At 54.5% G+C, this 17,784-nt stretch overlaps 1 protein-coding gene across 5 annotated transcripts in view; it reads left to right on the forward strand.

Moving 5' to 3' along the window:
• The window catches only part of Unc-115a (Uncoordinated 115a), a 33,290-nt gene extending 16,134 nt beyond the window's left edge, over positions 1-17,156 (forward strand). For 2 of the 5 annotated variants that reach the window (XM_068769513.1, XM_068769511.1), the window contains exons 2-18: positions 6,768-7,047; positions 7,524-7,759; positions 8,190-8,247; positions 8,615-8,777; positions 8,854-9,024; positions 9,286-9,357; positions 10,043-10,226; positions 10,295-10,422; positions 10,504-10,615; positions 10,687-10,835; positions 10,976-11,055; positions 11,317-11,468; positions 14,213-14,292; positions 14,674-14,752; positions 15,278-15,318; positions 15,700-15,924; positions 16,182-17,156. In XM_068769513.1, coding sequence (XP_068625614.1) covers positions 6,768-7,047; positions 7,524-7,759; positions 8,190-8,247; positions 8,615-8,777; positions 8,854-9,024; positions 9,286-9,357; positions 10,043-10,226; positions 10,295-10,422; positions 10,504-10,615; positions 10,687-10,835; positions 10,976-11,055; positions 11,317-11,468; positions 14,213-14,292; positions 14,674-14,752; positions 15,278-15,318; positions 15,700-15,924; positions 16,182-16,295 — 2,324 coding nt within the window. In that variant the 3' untranslated portion in view covers positions 16,296-17,156. Of the gene's footprint in view, positions 1-6,767; positions 7,048-7,523; positions 7,760-8,189; positions 8,248-8,614; positions 8,778-8,853; positions 9,025-9,285; positions 9,358-10,042; positions 10,227-10,294; positions 10,423-10,503; positions 10,616-10,686; positions 10,836-10,975; positions 11,056-11,316; positions 11,469-13,857; positions 13,908-14,212; positions 14,355-14,673; positions 14,753-15,277; positions 15,319-15,699; positions 15,925-16,181 lie in introns of those variants that run through there. The other 3 variants (XM_068769512.1, XM_068769515.1, XM_068769514.1) reach the window with 3 other exon arrangements.
• Positions 17,157-17,784: the final 628 nt, after the last annotated feature.

Consider the following 17,784-nt stretch of genomic DNA (forward strand, 5'->3'; position numbering starts at 1 on the left):
CACGGCGCGGCGGAGGCTGCGACGCGACGCGTCCGTGCTCTCCCTCTGTGCACAATTCCAACGTTTTGCGCAGCGCACAGCGGCGCGGCGGCGCGGCTGGGGGGGGGGGAGGCACGGCGCACGGAGACCTTATTCTAGCCAGCGATAATGTCGATTTTACCGTGACAGTACATTCATTACATTTGGATTTCCCGGTGAGAACATATATCACCGGGATTCGTGAGCGACTGCAGAATGTGCAGTTGACTACTGCGAGCATAGAGCGCTCACGGCCCCGACGCTACACGTGTGCGACATGCATCCGCACGCGGCACGGCGCGCTCGCTCTCTTTCGGACTTGCAGCGGTACTCGCTAACTACATATCGGCGAGTTTCTCAGACATAGTTATACTAAATACTCATTTCGTAGCAAAAAACATACGCATTTGCGCCCGCTCGATTGTGTGTGTGTGCGCGAGGTGGCGACGAGCGCCGCGTCGCTTCGGGCAAAAATCCACGATTTGCAAAAAACTGCTGCAAATCCTCAGACCAAATCATTGCCCAAGTTCCTTAGTATGCGTTCTAACTTAAAGGACTCGTCGACGAAGTTCTCGAGATGTTTCCTGCGGGAACTCCGAGCTGGGGAAACTTGAACCCCGCGCCGGAACCCACGACGGCCCGCGCCGCCTTGTGCGTTTGCGATTAAAATATCGGGGGTGCAACGTTGCGGCGCGTAAGCACCGTTAGTGTGTGTCGTCAGTGCAGCACACTTGTGACGAGGGGCACCTGCCGGCCCCGCCGCAGCGTGCCGCCGCAGCGGGCCGCACGCGCAGACAACTGCGGCCTGGCGAGTGTTTGACGCGTGGGCACGGGCGGTTGTGTGCGCGGGTGGGCGCGGGGGAGGGTGGCGCTGCGCGCGCGCTCACGCCATCGCCCTTGGCATTATTAGGGGCCGCGGCCGAGTGATGTCACCGCGCCGCGACACAAATAAAACTTGCAAAGAGAAAGGAATTGAACACACAGAGTTCCACACGCCTGTTCCACCTCACTTGTTTCTTTAGACGACAAATATTCATTATTTAAATCGAATTGCACAGCACGCGGCGGTGCACTGCCCGAAACTGGTACTTTCAGTTTCGTTCGAAAACAAGTGAACAGAAGTTTCGTTAAAGAAAACGAGCCCACAATTTGGTCACATTTGCGGCGTAAACCGGTCCCTCCATTTGCGGCTTCTTTTGTTGTAATGCGTCGAGTGCGCCATAAAATGGCACAAGTTGTCTCCTTCGCAAACGCGCTTTCGAGTGGCCGCCACGAGAGTGTACTCGAGGACAAAAGCGACAGCAAAAAAACAGCAATTTAATTCGTTCACCGCACTAGACGTCCCCCGGGATGTTTGTTTTCACCCGCTCGCGGAGCCGCGTGGCGGGGCGGGGGGGTGCTCGTTGCAAGAACTTGCAGCGGACACTGTGCGTCGGCCGGGCTGACCCCGAGGCTGGGAATCTAGTTTGCGATGCCCTGCAGCAATGCACATGGTATGAACAATAAAACAAATGGGTATTTGGGTCGAGCGCGGGGCGGCTATTGTTCAAGTAACTGTACTGTCCGATCGCGCGGCTCGCAATACCTTCCGCTAACGTTCCGTCCGGCGGAAGGCGCGCGTACGTGCTCGTCGGGCACGGCGCTGCTCCCGGCCTGCTTTAACGCTACATGTTCACAGAGCTCGTTACTTGCCGCCGGTGGTCGTGCTCGTGCGGCCGATTGCGACACTTTCCAGTAACGCCACATACGCGACTCGCCGCTGCCACCCGACACTCGGCTGTGTCTGATGGCAGCGGCCTTTCTCTGGAATCAAGTCGCGCCTTCTCGCGACAAGTGTTACTGTCGGAACGGTTAATGTCGTCGACGGCTACTGAGAACTTATTCCAGAGGTGTATCCGAATTTAAAATGGAGTAAAGTGAAAAGCGCTAATGCCTTGTATAGTCAATCCTGCGAAGTCCGGCACAGGCGCCGCGGGCACCATCCCGCTGCAAACGTTTTGCCGGCTTCATGTTCTGTTTTTGTTTATTTGTGTTCATACGTTGAGGCGCGTGTTGCAATGTTCTCGTTATGTTTCGTGGCTGTAGGCTGTCGGTCTGCGTCACAATTCAAACGCCTCTGTTATACCTTTTTTCGTATAAATGTTTGTACCTGAGGTACTTGACCAACTCGCTGACTCAAAGCAGCTCGTCGCCGCGCGTGCGTGCGCCGCGCCACAGCGGCGGACACGCACTGCGCGCCGCCGGCCCCGCGGACACTTTCCATGAAACGTAATTTGCTTTCTAATAACAATTTAAGTTTTTGTTGCCTCGCCATGTCCGTTCGATATCGTCTATATAGCATATAGTCGTTAGTATTTCTCGATCGTCGAAAGCGTAGCGCGCGGTCCGAGGGGCCGGCGCGGTCGCTCCAGCGCCGCCCAGCGCTCGCGTGCACGGCTCTGTAGACTCTCATCATAGAGTATTCATTCAGTCATTGCAAAAATGCTAATCTTTTACTCTTTCTTGCATCGGATCCATATCAATCCTGATATTTTATAAGAAATTCTAGACAGTTTACCATAACCAGCTCTGAAAATTTCTGACTAAAAATAAACTAATTCTTTTCAATCCGGCGTCCGACCCGCTCGCAAGAACCACCACCGTTTCAATTGATATTAATTCACAGGCGCGGCCGAAGGAGTTCTTGCTCTTTTAGATCTCGGTAATGCCTCGCTGTTGGCGTATTTATTTCTCTTAGCCCATATGTTGTGCCGTATGTAAAAAAAAATTATTTCCATATAAAATGAGTAGTGGGCAGAAGGCCTAGTCTGATTTTACACCGCAGCTCGGTACTCCCCTGATGGTGGTGATAGCCAGCCGCTCGATCTCCCAGCGCTGGTCAGGCGGCAGCAAGTCGAGAGCAGGGAGCGCCGGTAGTTCACAGGATGTGTGGGTTCCGGTGCAAGGTGATATAAATTCAACCTCAATGATCGTAGGTTATTTTTAGTATAAAACTCGCATCCTTTGGGGTGGGAGCGATGTATAGGTTATGGCGTGAATTAAAAGATGCTCCGAGAATGAAAAAGAACCAAGACGTGAATTTATAACGTAAATTCGATTTGGTTCGATTGTGAACGCAACCGACACAAAGAGAGTGCGTCGGTGCGTGAGACGTCACCTAGCTACTGAACGCGACCGAGGCCAGGGTCCTTCCCCCGGGAAATGGATATAAGCTCTGCTGTGAATGGTGCGCGGGCGCATTGGAATGTTTGTTATAAAAACAAAGATCCGCTGAACCAATAGCAAGCTTCCACGATCCCACGCCATTTGAGATGTACCGTATTCCCCGCCAAGGGTTGAACAATTTTTTGCTGTATTGCGATTTATGAGACGTTTCTCGTGCTTATATTTTTATTCGGTCAAAATTTCAACTAAGATTTATGGGACGTTAACATGCAACGTTATAATGTGCTGTTACAATAACATGACGGCTGCTTGTCCGGACGTCGAAGCCAAATTTTCAATGAGGACAGATTTTCCTTTTACTGCTCCACCGCACTACAACTGTAGGCGGTCTGCGGGCGTACTGTCTCCTTTCCTCTTTGCACTAATCATTGATTGGTGCAAATGATCTAAAACACTATTCCGTAGCACCGGCGGATTAGATAGCGGATCCACTTTAATAATAATTTGTCTTCGGTGGAGTTCCCGGTGCGGAAGTTACTCTGCGATCTGTCACAGTTAAACATAATCACACCAGAACGACAATGTAAAGGAAACTTGTGTATCGGGCGAATGGTTTTACAAACAACACAAACCCTACCGCATGCATGGAAGTTAAAATTAGACGCGGCCCGGCGCTGCGGTGCGGCCACGTGCAGCCAAGCACGGCTGCGACCTTACCTACGGCTAAACTACATTTCCTTATTCTATCTTATGCAGATGTCAGTTGTCAAGACATCATTGAAGACAACATGTTTATTTGAATTTCTCCAGGTCACTCGTGACCAGGGTTGTGATGATCAGAGCGTGTCGTCGCCGGCGCATTCCGCGTCGCATTCGGACAAATGCGTTTCCACCGCGCGGTCGGCTTGCGTGAGGGGAGCGCGTTGCCGGCGACCGCAACCGCGCGAACTCGCTGCCGACTTTAGACAAAATATTTAGGCATTCTTTCTTACCGTGCACTTGTTCCATTCTTTATTTTTGTTTAATTATTTTATATTTTTCTCAAGCGAGTGTCAACTGTTTCGATTTCTATCCAAGTATTGGCATGCAATATTTGTTCTTATGTTCTATATTTGTTTGCTAAATATTCTTATATTATTCCCTTACCTTTATTTGTGCAAATATAAATTGACTGGTTATAGTTGTAAAGGCTTTAAAGCCGCCTACAGCCAGTTTGCTGATTATTGGTTGCAGCTGGCGCGCGGCACGCGGCGCGCGGTCGGCTGCACTATTCATTTACGGCGCAATGATATAATATTAAGTAGACGTTAAAACGCAGACCAAGTCATTGGCCCGCCACGTGCCAATAGGAAAAATAAATCGATGTAAAATATTTCGGAGCGATCGTACTGAACTGGCTGATTGGAATCACTCGCCGCCGGCCACTTGCTCCTTATTACTTACATACTCATTGTTAAGTTGGCGTCTTTTGTTATTTCAATTGTGATGCAAAGCGAATACTCCCACAGCGATCGACGAGTGAACTCGTCTCTCAACGTTGCAGCATACACGTACATACATAAACTTACAGCGCACTCAGTCCGTTAGGTATCGGCGCGTCGCTGAAACAGATAATTAGCAAATGATTGCACTGTGACCGCCCGCGCTCCGACTGCCCGCCGAGAGCCCGTCGTGCCCCGCGCGCCTCGTCCTGGCCGACGGGACTGCCAGATTATTTTGTAACCATTTTACGGTTTCCTTTCTAATGTATACGTATACACCAAAAGTACATGTATTGTACTACTAAATTAGTTAATTTAAATGCGCGTATTGGAATGAAAGGGTCGCTCTAGTGCAGGCGTAGGGACGCTGCCCCGCGCCGCCGCGGCCGCACGCGATATTTTATAGTCAGCAGGCCGTCGGAATAAATATTATTTTGTTTTACACGTGACGGTGTTTCGGCGCGTGTGCCGCTAGTCTCGTACGTAATCAAACAACGGTAGAAAAGTCGCGCGAGCCGCGGTGCGCCGGCGAATGCGGCGCTTGTTTTAATAATTTGTAGGCAGCTCCAAATCACGTCTTCGGCGCTGCCCGACTGCTTCCGCCATCTGCGCGGTGTTAGTCCGGAGTACGCTTCGCACTGGTAGTCGGAACGCGCACGCGAGTGCAAAACGTGGGTACCTTCCCACCTAACGCCACGCCATTTCTTCTTTTTTCAACCGATAGACGCCCACATAGACCCCCCCCCCCCCAAACACGGTCTTTACTGTGTCATCTGCCCGCCTAGTGGGGAGCCCGTCCGCGCCGCGTCACGACCTCTTTTTCAAAAATCTCATGCGAATTATTAATTGAGACCTCTCCAGTCACCTCAGGCAGCTAGCATTTTCGTGCAGAATGGCTAAAGAGGCAGCAAAAAGCCTTTCGCTGCAGAGTCGAACAAAAAGTAACGAAGAGACGCGTGTATGAGGCGGCGCCGCGCGGAGACCTCAATTCGTCGCGTCAATTGGTGTAACAGCCGATTGACCTCTCGTCGCCTCCGCACCACAATTACCTTCGCGACTCCGCGTCGCGCGTGCCCGGCGCGTCGCGTGCCCGGCGCGTCGCGTGCCCGGCGCGTCGCGTGCCCGGCGCGTCGGCGGGACTCGGTCAAACTTTGTCGAGGCGCTCTGCCGGCAACGGTCGTCGCCGCATTAGTGCCGCGAGACTTGTTACGTACGCGTAATACGCGACTGTCTGAGCGGTCGAATGTTTCAGCGTCGCGCCCCGGATCTGTACGAGTATACGTTCAGCACCGACGACGTCCCGCGTCACAACGATGCAGAGCTCGCCCCATTCCCCAACCGTTCCCGCATGCACACTTCTGGTGTCGCCGCCGGCATTATCACCAAACGTTCAGGCTGTCGCCAATGCCCTAGGACAATGGTTCCTGAAATAGAGGATCGCAACTAATCCCTCAAAAATGCGATAACGCTTATCGAACCACAACCGCTCCTCTCTACTAGTTCCGATCTCTTTCAGTGCCAAACCCGTCACTTAGGTGTCGTTCAGGACAACCAATTGACCGACAGCGTGCACGTCGAGAGCGCGCAAACGAGCGGCCCCCGTCCGTCTCTGCCCCTGGTAACGATGAGTGACGTAAAACTGTAATCAGATCCTTCCCCACGTGTACGAGCCCACGCTACGCGCGCGCTGACCCGCGCGTCATTCACGGTCGGACGCCGGAGTCGAGGTTCGGCCCTTACGGGATGCCCACGTGTCAGGTTGCTGAACGGTTTTTTCGTTGAGTGACAGCCCAGGCCAAGGTCCCTCCATGGCAGACGCTCCGTGGTTACTCTATCTGTGAGCTCTGCGGCTTCCTAATTGGGTGAAATAGTAGCAGGTAGCGGCCCGAGCCGGGGCTCTTTTGGGAGCTCTTCAGCTTCGCTACCGTAAGAGAGGTCCTAGATTAAGCGCAGCGTTGTCAATGAATCGAATAAATCGGCCCGCATCACGGCGGAATTGTAGTAAATAAAGTGTAAGCGGGACACCTTGCATTGACGCGCAGACTTTGTGTGAACGTGCGGATGGCACCGCGCGACGTGTCGCTCAACGGCCGCTTGTCGCAGGCAAGGTGGTGTGCGGCGCGTGCGGCGGCAAGTGCAGCGGCGAGGTGCTGCGCGTGACCGACAAGTACTTCCACACGGGCTGCTTCACGTGCCGCACCTGCGCAGCGTCGCTGGCGCGCGGCGGCTTCTTCTGCAAGGACGGCCACTACTACTGTCCGCAGGACTACCAACGCGCGTTCGGCACGCGATGCGCCGCCTGCTCGCAGTACGTGGAGGGCGAGGTGGTCTCCGCGCTCGGCAACACCTACCACCAGAAGTGCTTCACCTGCGCGCGCTGCAAGTGAGTGCCCCCGTACACCCGCACGCACACCCGCACGCACACTCGCACGCACACCCGCACGCACACCAGCACATGCGCACACACACCTGAGTGAGATTCCATGTCTGTTAAAGCGTCTCAACAGATCGCTGGCCTTGCAGCTCACTTGGCGCAGTCTAACGCACAAATCGACGCCACTGCGCGTACATAATTCTAGACAGGTTAACTGCTAGTTTACACTAGTTTGTCCGGGATAAAAGTTTGAAGCGGCAGCCTCTGTGTTTCGGCCGACATAAGCGAAGAGAAATATAAAAGACGCGATGCAAATGGAAAAGACTTTTCCCCAAACGTGAAAATACGTCGCACCAGACCGCGTGCGTCTGGCGCCCGAGTTGTCCCCGATGTACACTGCTAGCCCAACTAGTAACTGGTGTTCACTGAGTGCGACGAGTGTTGGTCTTTTGTGCACACTACTGTACTGTTTATATCATTCGCAGGCGGGCTTTCCCCTCCGGAGAGAAGGTGACGTACACCGGGTCGGAGGTGATCTGCGGCGGGTGCGCTGCCCCGCAGCGGCACACGGCGCGCGCGGCCCGCTCGCCCGGCCAGGCGTCGCCCGGCCCGCTCTCGCCCGCCTCCGCCTCGCCCGCCTCGCCCGGCTCGCCCGGCTCGCCCGCCACGCCGGACACGCCCGACCGGGACGACATCGACCGGCGGCAGCCCGACCCCAACGGTACGTGCGACGCAACACTTGAGCGTCAACGTCTTGGATCTCTCGCGAGCCGCCGCCGGCGCCGGGGCACGATCCTGATTTGCGTCCCTCGCGATCCATTGTCGCGTCCGGCGCCAGCTCATCGGCGGCGGGAAGAGAGCGCTAATCGGACGAGCGCACATTGTGCGCATTGTGTGCATTGTGGGCATTGTGTGCGAATTGTGCTCGCGACGCCCCGTTTGACCATTAATCTCATAGACGTCTGTATGGAGAGCGAGTGTCCTCTCCACGTCAACTTTTGTTCTAACACGTGTGAAATAATTTCCTGTTATCCTGTTGTCATAGTTTGCTTATGACCACTGCTGCAGTGTTCTCTGTGTACTATTGACCATGTACAATAAATAACTACAAATTTCTTATTTTAACTCAAACCGCTTTACCCTGTTCACAGAGTGCGCGGGCTGTGGCCAAGAGCTGTCCGAGGGTCAGGCGCTGGTGGCGTTGGACAGGTGAGTCCGTCCGTGTGTTTTTATCAAATCAAAAGAATCGAAAACAAATGGGACTAGAGTTGGAAGCGCGCTACCTACGCGTGATTAGGACTAATTGAGCAATAAATGCGATTAACCTTGTGCGCAGCGAAGCGACTGTGCTTCCCGCGCGCGTGTGCCGGAAGCCCCGCACGCGCGCCGGGGGGTAGAGGGGCGCGGGAGCGTAATTTCAATGGAGCAGCAAATTGCGGTTGCGGTGGTGTGCCGGTGGCTTCTCCGAACTAACGTAAATTTATTTCAATAACGTGCCGCACATTCGCACGCGCTGTGCCGGTCGCCAGCGCGTGCGTCGGTGCGAGCTGGCGGACTGAGTGCGCGGGTGTCGCAGGCAATGGCACACGTGGTGCTTCGCGTGCGGCGAGTGCGGCGCCGTGCTACGCGGCGAGTACATGGGCCGCGGCGGCGTGCCCTACTGCGAGCGCGACTACCAGCGGCTGTACGGCGTGCGCTGCGCCTACTGCCAGCGCTACATCTCCGGCAAAGTGCTGCAGGTGCGTGCCCTCACCGCCTCCCCTCTCCCTCTCCTCGCGTACCGCCGCGCGCTACTCACCGCCACCCCGTTTGCAGGCCGGCGAAAACCATCACTTCCACCCGACGTGCGCGCGCTGCAGCAAGTGCGGCGACCCGTTCGGTGACGGCGAGGAGATGTTCCTGCAGGGCGCCGCCATCTGGCACCCGCGCTGTGGGCCCGCGCCCAACGACCCGCTGGCGCTCGACCGTGCCTGTTCCGAGTTGCAGGTGCACGCGCACACACGACCACGTCCGCAAATATACACACACACACACACACACACACGCGCACCGCTCGTAGCTCGCCGCTGCGTTGAGCTCGATGTTTCCATTTTATATTTTTGTTCAGTTCTGTTGCAAATTATTTTGGTAATTTTTGTGGAATATTTTACATTTTTGTTGAGTTGTAGCTTGTAGCAGATGTTTTTGAGTTCCTTTGTGTCCGGCCCGCCCGCTCTGACCGCTCTGACCGCTTGTGTTGTCACGCAGTTCTCGCTGCGCTCGCGCACACCCAGCGTCAACGGCTCCTACTGCAGCCCCTACAGTAGCTTGACCCGGAAGGTCCGTTATTTTTTTATTTATTTTTATTTAATATATGTAAAGAAATTAGTTTATTTAATACTTCATTTTTTATTATGCCGCGCTTACTTAATGTCGGTAAAGCAGCGGCTGTTTAACCTTGACACTTCATACACGGCGCTGTTAATAATGGCGTTATGATGGCAGCGATAATTTAATATATTGCACAATAAACATGCAAAAAGAATCGACAATTTAAATGATAAACTTTAAATGGTATTTCCCTATTTCCAGAACAACTTACTATTTTTTATTTGAAGCACATAGCTACATAGAGAGACATTGTCTTATGTGTATATATATATATATATATATATATATATGTAAATGTAATCGATGGCTTCTCCGTGGGCCCGCTGGTGCAATTCCACCACGTGATTTTTTTTCTATTTTCGAGTTTCTAACATTCGCTATATCCGACGGGTATGCGTTCGATGATCTATTGATGACATTTTGATGTATTTTCATCAGTCGTTTAATTTGATGATTCCTGTTCCGAATTATTTTCTTAAGAAGATGCCGGCGTCGGAGATGCTTTGTCCTCCTTCTACAACATCACTGGTGAATGATGTGCGGCTTAGACCAAAGCACAGCTCATGTCCCGGCGGAGAGCATAAGCGCCGCTTTCTGCGGAGAGACGACTGACAGCAGGGCTTCTCTGTTTCAGTACGGGTACCGCGGCACGTCACCGGGGCTGGCGCTGCGCGGCGAGCGCGGCGAGCGGTCGGGCGGGTCGTCGCCGCACCGCATCACCACCTACTCGTACCTGGCCAGCGAGCCCACCACGCTCCGCCGCTGCGTGCAGCCCTACGACCGGCCGCCCACCTCGCCGCACTTCCACCGCCCGCCTTGTGAGTGCCCGTCGCGCCGCGCCGCCGCAGCTCTAATGTGCTCGGCACTAACATCGCGTGTGTTGCAGCGTCGGCGAGCACGCGCGCCAGCTCGCGCGCCGGCAGCAAGGCGTCGTCGCGGCCCGGCATGCGCGCGCTGGTCGACTCCATGCGCAGCGAGACGCCGCGCCCCAAGTCGCCGCACATGAACAACGAGGTGAGCCCCGCTCGCTTCCGCCACCGCTTGTCCTTCCAACTCCTGTCACGTCATTAAATTTCGTCGTCGTACGTTCTGCAGGAGCCGATAGAGCTGTCACATTACCCGGCAGCCTACAAGCCGCCGCCGGGCACCAAGCCCAAGATCGAGCGCGACGACTTCCCCGCGCCGCCCTACCCATACACAGACCCTGGTGAGCCGCGCTTTCGCTGGTCCGCTTGCCCGGAGTTGGTCGCAGAGCGTGATGTGTGTCGTGTTGCGCAGAGCGGCGCCGGCGCTGGTCCGACACCTACAAGGGCGTGGCCGACAGCGACGAGGAGGATGGCCGCCGTAACGGAGACGTCAACGGCGTCGACCGCAAACTGCGCCGCGAGCAGCACGAGCTCGCCAAGATCGAGACCGGCATCGCACAGGTCACCGCACCCTCCCCTCACCCACCCCTCACCCACTCCGCAAACCACTTGAGTGGGTTTAGAGTTTCTGCGCGCCCGACTTCAGCGTTCCATAAAACCCGGGGATTTCTTGACATGTACATTTTTTTGTTAATATTCAGGTCTTCTTGAAAGAAGTGAAGGAGCGCGAGAAGCTGCAGCAGTGGAAGAAACAAAATTTAGATCCAAGAAATGCAAGCAGGTAAGTTTTATCTTAAGGCCATCCCGAATGTCATACAAGTTATTAAAATATTTTCATCGTGATCAAACTGATGCGACGAAAGCACATATCACGGTTGCTGACGGGTTCGTGGAGCCGCCGCGATGCGGTCCGCCCCGGCTCGTACCGGCTCGCCCCGGGATGTATTTACGCCGCGTCCAAAGACCGCAAGGCAAAGTCCTCTGCTGGCTGCAAGGCGCGCAGTGTAGTCGAGCGCGGGCTGACGTGGCGCGTGTGCCGCAGGACGCCGTCGGCGGCGCGCGAGGCGGCGCCGCGTCTCCGCTACTCGTCGCCGGTGGGCGCGTCGCCGTCGCGCTCGCTCGACCACCGCGACCTGCGCGACCTGCGCGACGTGCGCTCCGCCGCCGACCACGTGCCGCTGCCCACCTACAACGGTACGTACGCACGCACACTGCAACGTACACACTTACAAACACATGTAATGAGTTGCAATAGGAAACCAACACAAAATTTATATTACCGACACACGCGTGGGGAGCGATTGGCCAATAATTTATCACAACCACAAATGACTGGATGCGGCTTGCACGCCGACTAACTATATACTAACTATGTACTAACAAAACCGTCGGTTATGCTAAGAACTAAATGTACCTGTGGGATAGATATAGTATTCACGGATGTTTCATGTGTGTCACGTTACAAGGTTCTCCTTCTGCGTATTTAGTGCGCGCCTCGTCGGCACGGAGCCGACGCGGAAGGCTTTTTCCTTGTTTTGCGTTAGCCAAGCGACCCTCTGGCGCTGTCTTAAACGTAGCTTCGTGCCGACGAGGCGGCGGTCGTGGCAGGGCAGCGGCTCTCTGAGCTTTGTTTCTCACTAATACTCACGAGAGTGCTCTTGTTTCGTATTCACATAAACGGTTCACAGTTCATGTGACAGAATACGAGTGTTGCCATGCAATTTTTGTAAATGACTGCTACTAAAACCGTGTGCTACTGCTGAAACATAAGCTCGCTGCCCCGCCCCGCGCCGCGCGCACTGCCCGCACAGGTGGCGCAGGTGTCGGCGGGTCGAACGGCATACCGTGAGGTGAGGCTCTGCGGGGATTTCTCCAGGTGTTGCTGCCACCGCGCTCGCACGCCGCGCGTCCTTCAAGGCCACCACGAAAAACCGGCACTGCCAGTATGTTTGACGGCCACGTGCGAGCGCGGTGCGTGTCGAAGCTTATTTCTTGCTTTCTGCTTCTTAATGGCTTAATCCACCCTCTCCCTACTTTCCTCTTCCCTCCGCCTGCCGTGCACGTAACCGTTTAACAATTAACTGCACCGGCTGTGGCAAGTTTCGCGCGTCAGGGGTGCTGCCCGACTTCTGTCCGTATTGCACTCGCTACCAGTTTCAAAGTGCGCGCGCACATGCACTGGGTCAGGGAAAACGTTCTATCGTACTTTGGGTACCCAACAGCAAGAAGTTGCTGTAAAATCTATCTGAATGTGCTTTTTGTTACTGTCGGATAAAACCCCGTTAAATAGTCGTCATTTTTGAAAAAAATAACCATCGGGAAGAGTAGCACACAATCAGTTGATGTACCGTGAGTCAGAGTAGCATACAATCAGTTAACGCACCATCGGGAAGAGTAGCGCTCAATCAGGTCACTCGCCATCGGTGAGAGTAGTACACAATCAGTTGATGTACCGTGGGTCAGAGTAGCATACAATCAGTTAACGCACCATCGGGAAGAGTAGCGCTCAATCAGGTCACTCGCCATCGGTGAGAGTAGTACACAATCAGTTGATGTACCGTGGGTCAGAGTAGCATACAATCAGTTAACGCACCATCGGGAAGAGTAGCACACAATCAAGTCACTCGCCATCGATGAGAGTAGTACACAATCAGTTGAAGTACCGTGAGTCAGAGTAGCATACAATCAGTTAACGCACCATCGGGAAGAGTAGCACACAATCAGGTCACTCGCCATCGATGAGAGTAGTACACAATCAGTTGATGTACCGTGGGTCAGAGTAGCATACAATCAGTTAACGCACCATCGGGAAGAGTAACACACAATCAGGTCACTCGCCATCGATGAGAGTCGTACACAATCAGTTGAAGTACCGTGAGTCAGAGTAGCATACAATCAGTTAACGCACCATCGGGAAGAGTAGCGCACAATCAGATCACTCGCCATCGATGAGAGTAGTACACAATCAGTTGATGTACCGTGGGTCAGAGTAGCATACAATCAGTTAACGCACCATCGGGAAGAGTAGCACACAATCATGTAACTCGTCATCGGTGGGAGTAATACACAATCAGTGGATGTACTGTCACTAAGAGTAGCGTTCAAAGCATGAAATAACTTTTTCCCCGAACTTGTTACTTGTTGACTACATGTGTTTCACGTGTCGGCGCATGCTGGGTGTGTGTCGATTGTGAGTTATAATGGTTACGTTCAACTTCGCGTGCGGGTTGCCTCCATTTCCCGCCTGCCAATTTGTCGCCGAAAAGTAAATGATGAGTTACGTTCGCTGCATCACTCATCATTTATTTGCGGCGCTGGTGCTGCCCGCGCGCCGCGGCCTCGTTTGCGACACAGACAGCCGGCTGGCTCTTGGTCATACATTTTTTCACAATGAATCACCGCGGCCGCGGGTCCCCCGCGAGCGCCTGCTGTTTGTCCCCCGAGACCGCCGCCGAGCGACGCGCAGCGGGTCGCAACCAGGTTTCTTGCTGGTCGGTGGCGCTGGCCGCGGCGCGCGTGCTGCCGCGATGTAGTAAAGTAGTGTAGTGTAACGTGGCGTGTGTTTGTGTGTGTGTGGCGGCAGGCGGCGCGGGGCGCTGCAGCACGCTGCCGCCGGGAGCGCGCCTCGCTCGCGTGAGTCAGGTACCGGGCCCCTCGACCACTCCCCCAATCGCGCCCTACCACGCTGCCCCTACGATCTGATGTGACTCATCAAGTCACTCTTGGAAGTTTTCGCGACGGCGGCGTGACGGCGGGTAAGGGTCAGCGGAGGAGCCCGTTTTCATTATCTCTTAGCGCGTAAGAGGCGCAGGCGCGTCCGTCGCACGGCCGGGTGCGGCCGAGTGCGGCCGAGTTCGACCGGCGCGCCTGCGCGTAGGCTAGTCTATCGTAAGTGCGGGAGGGGGTGTAGCGGGTGGAGTACAGCGCGCGTGTTACAGTGGTGTCGTCGCTGCGGGCCGCGCCGCGCCCCGGCTACGGGCTCGCCGCCAGGTCGCACACCTTCTCCTCCAGCACCGCCGTGAGTATGCAGCACCAGAGGTAACGCCGACACGGATCGCGGTCCGGCAAACAAACCAACCTGTACGTCTTACCTCGACGCTTACGTCCACCAACAGTTCTATTTCATTTTTACGAGACCGATATACCCGTTCCCTGGTGTCAAGTGTAAGAGCAGCTCCCGTTCTGCTCCATTGATGGTCCAGAACTTTGTTACGAATTGGAATTTGGCTCCGATTTCAAGTGCTTAGATTTAACCCAGTAGCCCGTTCTCGCGGATGCCATTACGTTCAAGCTTTACTTTGCTCGAGCCTTGAAGTGATCGCCGGCGCGGCGAAGTAACGGCGCGAGCTCAGCGTGGCGCGCTGGGCTCCGTGTAACGCGGCGGTGCATGCACTTGCAGGGCGACTTCACGTTCAGCGGGCTGGGCGACATGGGTGACAAGACGCACAGCACCGACTTCAGCAGCGGCAAGTCAGACAGTGAGTTTCGAGTCATCTTTTTATTTGGCCCAGTAATCCCTTTCTCAAATAAAGAGAGCCCAGAAATCGCGTGCGATTTCTTTCGTCCCTTGTATTAAATGTTGATGTCTGAGCGTACCCTGGGGTGCGCAGCGACTGACCTCTGTAATTTGTACGCATGCGCGCAGTGCGGACGGATCTGTGCAGTAAGTACAGGGACCGGGGAGAGAGGAGCAAGCTTCGTCGTGTAGCGCTCCCGCACCGCCGCCCGCCCGGCTCCCGCCCGTCCGGCCGCCGGAGTAGTTTAGTCGGCCTTTTAGTGGTTTTGCTAAAGAATGGAAGCACGCTGCACGAGGTGCGCGGCGGGGCGACATGCCGGGCGGGCTGCGTCGGCACCGCGTCATGACATCATCGCGTACACTAGTTTCATCAGAGCACGTAGTTCGAGCTTTGATTCATACCTCGCGTTGAAACCATCCACCTACCGTACGCTTTGATCACGCGACACGCGAGTGCCGCTCGACTCAATTCCGTTTACTGTTGCAGTATCTGCCGGCTCCATCACGGACGTGGACAGGAGCGCTGTGGTGAGTACCGCCGACACCTACTCTGGTACACTCACGGCGGCGGGGCCGCGCGCCGGCGCCGAGGAGCGAGTTGGCGCGTGTGCCTCCGCATATATCGATCGCTGTTTCAGCCGCGGGACGTCCACTGCCGCAAATGTATTTTTGTGCTGATACGTTTTTATTTTGCAACGTAGGTAACCTCGAGGCGAGGGCTAAATCATTGCCTCCTATTACTGTTTTCGGAAAGATGAAAAGATTCTGACCAACCAGCATCCGTAGTCCCGGCTTGTTGCTCGGTTATGCACACGCTAGTGAGCGCGGTTATGTACTACTCTGAGGGTGGAACCGCTCGTCGCTGAATGCATATGTTCCAGACCTCATACGAGGTGTGTTTGCGCGCAGAGCACAGAGGGCGGCGTGGTGGTGCGCGGCGGCAGCGCGGCAGGCGTCGTGGGGGGCGTAGGCGGCGGCGGGGGCGTGGGGCCGCGCGGCGGCGGCGTGCGCCGCTCGCTGCCCAACATGGCCACCTCGCACCTGCTGCACGAGCCCGCCAAGCTCTACCCCTACCACTTGCTGCTCATCACTAACTACCGCCTGCCTCCCGACGTCGACCGGCTTAACCTTGAGGTCATTCCCTTGGCATTTACATATTTATTATTTATTTAAGCACTTTAACACAAAATGTAACGCGGAACTTGATGCCAAATTTAATCCCCCGTAATATAATCTTGCGTTTTACGTTGGCCTCGCCGGCTGATGCACTCGCCGACGTCTCCCGTGGTGCACACAGCGGACCCGGTTCATAGCGCGCAACTAGATATTGCAGTGCGCATAGTGCATCAGCTGCCGGCGTGCGCGGCGCGCTGACGTGAGTGTGCTTGCAGCGGCACCTATCGGACGCGGAGTTCGAGGCCATCCTGCAGGTGACGCGCGCCGAGTTCTACCGCCTGCCGCAGTGGCGCCGCAACGAGCTCAAGCGTCGCGCGCGCCTCTTCTAGACGCGCGGGCAGCTCCCGCTGATCGACAGCCCGGCAGCTAGGCCTGCGCCCGCGGGCCGGACGACGCTTCGTTCGAACCGATTTCCTTTAATTTAAAAATCGTATGTAAATGATATTATAACGACACTTTACATAGCACTTAGGGTGTAAGTATGCGGTGTGATTTTTCCTCATATGTAATGTAATTGGGAGTTCATAGAACTATCGCTCGGGGGAGAGTTGTCGCAATCCTGCGCACTCAATAGTGAATCTTACTTATATTGAAATAAAGGTTAAAAACCATTAAGTAAACTCAGACAAAGCGATTGGCCGGCAAGGCTCCCCGCGCCTCGGAGAGTGCCCGGCGGCGCGGGCTTACTTTAGTAAGAACCAAATATATGATTACTGTAAGAGGAAACATATTGTGTTAGTGTAGGTCGGGATATATAAATGAATAATATATTGTAGCGTAAGTGCAGCCGGGCCGGTGCTGCGCCGGCCGCTTGTTGTTTTTAATGTTATTTTAGCTTAGAGAGGCGCGGCGCGGCGGCGCGGCGCGGGGTGGCGGTCGAGTAGGACACCTTCGCGTGCACGGCGACTCTTTGCCAATGATCACCCACTTTAGAGCAGCTAATGACTAGGGTCTACTATCACGAGGGCTTGATAAAGCCAACCTTTTGTTTTTATACAATGAACTGTGTTCAGCTAAGCGCAAGGATTATTTTGTCCGGTCGCGCCTCTCGGCGGGCCGTGCCGCCGCGCCGCCGCCGCGCCGCCGCCAATGCTCGATCCTTGTGGGGCGGAGCGTGGGGGCGACGTGTCGGTGACCTTATGTAAAGACTTTGCTTTCCAAGTAATAAACATTGCATTTCCGACTGCGTATGCGTGTGTTTCATTTATTTTCCAATTTTTGTTTATTTTTCGGAGTAACAATTAGCGACGATGCGATGAGATAGTTCATCCAGAAATTCCATAATCCAGGCGATAAGCGTAAGCCAGCCTGCCAGACAAAATAAATGACAAAGCAAAAATCATATTCAACAAATCATTGGACATCGCTATCGAGAGGTTCTACGCAGGGCGTTCGCCCCCTGGCGCGCCCTCCCCTGCATGATGCACAATGAAGGGACCTAATTCTCTTGGAGCGTGTCTTTGTCGTTTCTATTGAGAAGTACAAGGACATTACCAGGTCCCCTAGTTGAAAGTATACGTAAAACGTGGACTTCAATCAAGCTACTGATCTGACTCTTGCACGCGTGGTGCGTGGTAGCGATATGCGGCGCCGGGGTTGCAGAGGTAAGTAAGTCAAGTCAAGCTGATATGACTTGGCAACCGCTGAAAACAATGTGAGAATCTAATCATTAGTGACAGCGTCAACAGCCAAAGCAGCATTAGCGACACACGGTTAGTTGATGTCAAATAAGTTAATAAGCTGAAGTTCAACGTCGCTTACATTTAATTTGGACAACTTAGTACTTTTTGCTCTGAAAGTTCACAGGGAATGCCCAGG

This window comes from Battus philenor, unplaced genomic scaffold (assembly GCF_028537555.1).
Source record: "Battus philenor isolate CCGP_79_NKW_IND1 unplaced genomic scaffold, ilBatPhil1.0.hap1 SCAF_28, whole genome shotgun sequence".
Lineage (NCBI taxonomy): Eukaryota > Metazoa > Arthropoda > Insecta > Lepidoptera > Papilionidae > Battus > Battus philenor.